General features: G+C 38.8%; 1 protein-coding gene across 4 annotated transcripts in view; it reads left to right on the forward strand.

The window, feature by feature from the left end:
- LOC118188809 (uncharacterized) overlaps positions 1-5,867 on the forward strand; it is a 90,716-nt gene extending 84,849 nt beyond the window's left edge. For 3 of the 4 annotated variants that reach the window (XM_035359316.2, XM_035359318.2, XM_035359317.2), the window contains 5 exons: positions 354-520; positions 1,556-1,701; positions 1,817-1,897; positions 1,999-2,149; positions 4,383-5,867. In XM_035359316.2, coding sequence (XP_035215207.1) covers positions 354-520; positions 1,556-1,701; positions 1,817-1,897; positions 1,999-2,149; positions 4,383-4,668 — 831 coding nt within the window. In that variant the 3' untranslated portion in view covers positions 4,669-5,867. The remainder of the gene's footprint in view (positions 1-353; positions 521-1,555; positions 1,702-1,816; positions 1,898-1,998; positions 2,150-4,382) is intronic. The other variant, XM_035359319.2, reaches the window with a different exon arrangement.
- The last annotated feature ends 631 nt before the right edge of the window (positions 5,868-6,498 follow it).

Consider the following 6,498-nt stretch of genomic DNA (forward strand, 5'->3'; position numbering starts at 1 on the left):
AATTTAGGTTTTAAATTGCCAAAGTGTGTTTCCTTTTCATATGTTGGTGATGTTTACCGACTTATGATAAATATCGGTAGATTGGGAATCTCGCTAAGAAAAAAAGGCGCAAACACCACCAACTTACAATGGATAGGTAGGTAACTTTTACCTTTTCATCTGTGGGGGGGAAAAAAAAATTGCGAAATTGTGCCAAGGTGGTTGCATTAATACGTAAATACCATTTGTTTTCGGTTATTTCCTGAATATTTGTAACTGCTGGATTTGTGTAAGATTAACCAAATAAGTGCAGAAATATCACTTACCTTTACACTAGTCATGCGATTTACTGGAGTGCATTTCATTCTTTGCAGGAATCTGTTGCGTACTGCCTGAAGACCAAATGTGTCAGCGTTAATGCACGTGATAATGCTGGTTACACGCCTCTTCATGAATGCTGCTCTCGAGGGCATCTGGACATAGCACGGGCACTACTGCAATACGGAGCAGATGTTAACGCAAGCGCTGCTGGTGGCATTAGGTGAGCAGATTTTTTTTTTAAATAGCAATAGTTAAAAGTGTTTTTCTTTAAACATAAAGTCGGCTGATTAACCGTTTACCTTTCATTATTTCACAATAAAAATGGCAGTTGTTAACTAATCGCCTTTTTGTTAAAAACGAGCTATATTACTTTTCGAAATAATATGCTAAACAAGTTGAAAAAATTTAAATAGTTGAGGAATAAAGAGTTACCAACTTCTTTTTGATGACGTGACTTTTATTGCAAAGTAGAATCTGCAATTACTGTATAACAGAGAGGAAGGATGAAAATCTACAGTCAGCGAACTCTGCTGTCTGCATACACCTCTGCAAGTGATTGGTGATCTTCGCCCGTCACGTAAATTTCCTAACTGCACATTGCTGTCTCAACCATTGGTCCATTTCAGAAGCCCCTCCCATGGTTGCGGTATCAACGTGCATTTAAAAAATTCGCATCCTGCACTGGTCAAATGCGGATGGGGCTATTGGGAATCCGGAAAATTCCTTAAGTGCCGCGTTTTCCTCGCCGGTTAGACCAATCCCATCCGCCCACGACTCCTGTCATCGTGTTAGTAACAATATTTAGTTAAATTACGCTAAGCGGCCGATCGTCTAACATGCAGTTATTTACTTACATTTCAAAGAAGTAAAAATATCTAGTTGAAAAGTCATCATTGTATCTTAAACGATTTTTGCTGACTTTGTTGTAATGACATCATCAGATTTGCCATCTGTTGGTAATGTTTACAACATATGACAACAGAAATGTATTTAAATAGTCAAATGAAGACTTCGGAATTTCTATTCTGAATAATTTTAATAAGATAGGAATTAATTTTTGTTTAATTAATATCACTGTATATCGATCTGGGTAAAATAATTACGTATATACATATCATCTAAAATATTTTTATTTCATTCATTGTTGAGGAGCTCCGAAATGTTTGTCAGTGATGATCCAAAGAGTAATTTAAGGAAGTTAAGCAAGACTTTCCTCTTAGATATCAGATAATGGACATATATCATTTTTTCCTAGGCCTTTGCATGATGCTGTGGAAAATGACCATGTAGAAATTGTTCGCCTCCTTCTCTCATATGGGGCTGATCCAACCATAGCTACCTATTCAGGTCTGGAGCCTATAAAACTAGCCCGTTCGCCTATGATGGCTGAATTCTTGCAAGGTAAGTTTGATTATCGGTATCGTCGAACTTAAAAGTTGAATCATTGGTAGGAACAAGATTCCTGACACTGTACTGCAAATAAATATGCTCACGTGATATTTTTTATTTATTGAAGGATTTCTGGCTGACATAAGTGGGGAGGCCGATAGTAGACCTCACCTACCGTGGAGATTCTGGGGCTCTGCCAGATGTTTGGGTAAGTTTGAATTCCGTCTTGCTTCTTGCTGTAGTCATGCTTCAAAATCCAGACTTGCCATGGAGTTGGTTTTTAAATGGATGTTGTCGTATCTATTTCAGATCCAGACGATAGTGGCTACGATGTGTTTGATGGCGTTCCGTCCGATCCTCAGAGTGAGGGGGAGGGCGACAACGACTTCCTGTTCGAGGTGAGCGACTCCCCCCACCTTCCAACTTTCAGACTTCTGTTGCCTGCTGCCAACAGTAAGGCGTAAGTAGGCTGATGATTCCATTTCGATTTGCACTTTGGCAGGGGTTCGAATAGGTGGAGGAGGTCTATTTCTGTTACATAAGATAGAGTTAAAATGACCTTATCGACCACTTTGTCAAAAATTTGAATGATCCTATGTTATGTGAAGTTTTTTTTAACAAAAATATGCATGTTTTTCACCTATTTTTTACATATGATAGACTCTAAAAAATTGCGAGAAACATCTTACGTTTTTGGAAAAAAAAAAAAAAAAAAAATGAGTATCAAATCACCCTAAAAATTAATAAATATGATGTATTTTTGAAGACTTTTGTCATGACCTGCCTGCTTCATTGTAAATTATGAAATCTAGTATTTCTACTTTGAAATATAGTTTAATGCACTTAGTATTTTACTGTCAATCGTGAAAGTTGGCGGGAATCCCTCCAAAACTGCGCCAAAGCGAAGTTCACATGAATGCGATGTGACGTCACCAAAGGCGTACCTAGGGTTTTCAGCGCCCGGGGACAACTGAAGATTTTGCGCCCCTTTCTCTGTGCCAAGAACGGAAAAATTTCATTCTAAAAGTTAGTAACATCAATTTGGCGCCCCCTGAATGCTGCGCCCGGGGACAGATGTCCCCCCTTGCCCCACCCTAGCTACGCCACTGGACGTCACTTTTATCCATTATTGTTAATAACTTGCACTGTCGGAAACGATCGACGGCAAATTCGTAAGCACGCTACGGGGCACGGAAGTGATTAGTATTAAAAATATGTTCCAGGAGAGTTTATATAATAAATTAATGCTAAAATTAGCAAATTTAAATGTCCTTAGCCTATTTAAATACATTGCTTTCTCTGTTTGCTGTATATTCCAGCGAATATTGCACATTTTTAGTGCAACAAATAAGATCAAAATTTACGAGTGTGCGTTATAGGCCGGATTTAAAAATGATAGATTAAAAAATAAGGAAAATATTAGCATACAAAAATTAGATTTCTACATGTACCTAGCTAAGTATCGGCATAGACGCATCGCTTTTGCGGAACTGGTCGTTGACTATGATTTGCTACAGAGGGACATTACCCAGCGTACCCGAGCTACTAGAGCCCTCAGCTCTAGGACTTGCTAAACCCAGGGGCCGGGCAATAATGACCTTTCCTGGGCCTCCAGAACCGCCAGGTTCATAAGCTCCTAGCCAGTAGCTTTCCAGAGTTCGGTATGTTGACCCCAGGGGGTGCATGTACCTAAATGATGTAAAAAAGGATGCGCGTTGTAAGGTGAATACAGGATGTGATTCAAAAGTTTCAAGACTTACCTCAGAACTAGAAATTTATTGGACATTTAAGTACAGCGGACTAAAGTTCTTCAAAATATGATCCTTCAGCATCAACACAGTGCTGCCAGCGTGTCTTCCACTATTCATAGACCTTCTGGAAGGCCTCGGGCGTCATGCTGACAAGGGCTCTCGTCGAAGCCTGCTGGATAGTGTCGATGGAAATGCTGAATTTTTTTTTTTTTTTTTTTTTTTTTTTAAATGGTAAAGGAGTGATTGACAAGGAGTTTGTTGCTCGTGGACAGACTGTCACAGGTGACTTTTATGCTGGAGTGCTCCGCCGCTTGAGGGATCGGGTCCTGCCGGCGATCAAGGGCGATCGGACTCTCCACCACGACAACGCCCCCGCCGCCGAAGGTTTGGTCAAGTCCAATGTGACAACACTGCCTCAGCCGCCCTACAGCCCCGACTTAGCTCCAAGGGACTTTTTCCTCTTCAAGACAGGCCTAAAAGGGAAACGATTTGACTCCATCGACGCCATCCAGCAGGCTTCGACGAGAGCCCTTGACAGCATGACGCCCGAGGCCTTCCAGAAGGGCTATGAACAGTGGAAGACGCACTAGCAGCGCTGTGTTGATGCTGAAGTATCATATTTTGAAGAATTTGAGTCCGCTGTACTTAAATGTCCAATAAATTTCTAGTTCTACTCTTGAAACTTTTGAATCACACCCTGTATACCTAAAAGTTGAAAAATGCTGTTTGAAATTATAGGTGCACGCGATAAGCCGGAATGTACTGTAAATACTGTGCCGCAACGATTGCTTTTTTATCGATGTCTTAAAAAAATGGACATCTGGTCAAAAATTTTGCGAATAGTTATGCCCCTTTGAGAATTTTTGTATTAAAAGCAAATTAAGTAATGAATTTTGTATGATTCTTTAACAAGATGCTTACTTTTGTGTCTTTCAATTTCAGGCAATGTAACTACCTTCGTCTGAATGACGTTCTGCGCAAACTTTCCATCACCAAGGAGGAGTTTCTCCAGCTTTATGGTCACATTGAGATTCTGGCTCTCCCGAGGCACGAATTCGAAGCTAGTGCCACGTGCAGTCCCCTGCTGACAGGGACGAAGTTAGACAACCCGTTGATGTCACGTCCAAACACCGACAGGCTGGTGGACAACGGCAGCACGACAGATCTAGTGAGGCTGGACAACAGCATACGTCAAGTGCTGGGCATCGAAACGATTTCCGTGCGATAGCAGACGACGATGTGTGCCTGTGCGCCGCTATTGTGATAGAAACTGTGTTAAAAGCAAACTCTAAAACAGCTGGACGTGTGTGTATTTTTCTGTTGTAAATATTCCAGAAAGCAGCGTTCACACTCGACAGCTCCTATTGGAAGAGACCCCCCCCCCACAACACCCGTCATCCGAAAAAAGAAGCTCTAAATAGCTTTTAGCGGTGAATTAGTCAATGCCTTAGTTGTTAATTCATTGTCTTCAAATCATATGATTGCAAGCGTGAGATTTTGTTGCAAATCTGAGGTATTAATTATACCGTTCCTAACAAATTTTAAGACTGCAACAACGCTTCGTACTCTTCTACGTAGTTGAATGTTTTATTATACGTACCCCGGTATCTATTTTCTTGTTAATTCTCGGAAACATAACTTTTTATTTGAATAACCCATAGTTCTAGAAACTTGGACCTTGTCTTAATTTTTCTCCATAACGCACTCCCAATTCCTGTATATTTTTCAGCTTGCTTAGTCTTGATTATTATATTATTTATTTATTGTGTTTCTTTCTGAATTCTGCTTAAAAAGTGATTCAAAGAAATACGATTGTCTAGCATAAGTATTCCTCATGTTTTCGGAGCTCTTGCGCTATGCCCGTCATAGGTGCAGTCAGACAGACAGTGGGATATTTTATTTTATTCAAATTTGTTTAGCTGGCTTACTAAACTAGACTTTTTAACTGGCAAGAAACTTTTTATTTTTACATCTTAAAACGTGTTATTTTCTAGGACGATTACACAGAAATGTCACCTTGCTCTAATTTAAAACCATGTGATCATGGATTCCTTATTAAAGTTTAATAAGTGCTTCATATAACATCAATGGTATTTTAACTGTCGTCTGTCTGCAAGCACCTATGCCTACTTCAAATAAAAAAAAAATACATTCTTCAAATGCAAGTGAGACCGGATTTATGTGAAAGATGTTTGTATATAGAGAGATAATAATATTTAAAGCTATCTGTGCATAGAAAGCTGTGTAATGCTACGCTTGCTTATTATAGATGTACAGATCAAGTAAGTTTTATGTCAAAGCTTGTCGACGTGGGCTGTGCAGTTCGAAGTATTGTACAAAATTGTTTTTTTGTCGGCCTACTCGAGTTTGTATGTATTGTACTTTACGTGTGTCTAACTGTCTTTTATTAAAAAAGTGTACATTAAATTGTATGTGTTTCAATTTATTTTTCGTTTCTTTAATTTGCGCTAGCTTGTATCGAGTCTAACTCTTTAAATGTTTATCTTAGGATCCACGAATACAGCCAGGCGAAGTATCTGAAAGGTTTCAGATTTTAACGATCGCCGAAAGGGATTTGTTAAGTTTTTTTTTACGCTCTAGCTAAGCTCGCATTCTAACAGTCCGCTGTTTTAAAAGCAGTATAGCAGGATACGTTTAGAATTTCTGATGCGGCATTAAGTGTTGGCATACTTTTTTTTTTTAAAGTCTTTTCTCAGTTTATCATATCCATGTTCAGTTTTCTGATTAAGATAGGCAAAACCTTTTTTTAACTTAAGGAAAAAAAAAAACCTTTTATTATTATTAACGTTTTGTATGTGTACTTTATTTATTAAATATCACGTTTTCCTGCTTACACCACATAAAATTCGATTCACAAAATATTTAAAAACAACATATCTTTGAAAGTTCCGACAGACAGTGTCGCGCCCTGGACATACAAATGCAGTATTGCAAATGCTCGCTTTGAAATGGCCGAGTTTGTTAATAAAAATTCGTTAACATTTTGCAAAATATGAAATAGATAGTAAAATAAATTCAAAAATTCGGTTTTCCAGGT

Source organism: Stegodyphus dumicola, chromosome 4 (assembly GCF_044657685.1).
Source record: "Stegodyphus dumicola isolate Sdum_Otavi_A_Nest chromosome 4, ASM4465768v1".
Taxonomy (NCBI): Eukaryota; Metazoa; Arthropoda; class Arachnida; order Araneae; family Eresidae; genus Stegodyphus; species Stegodyphus dumicola.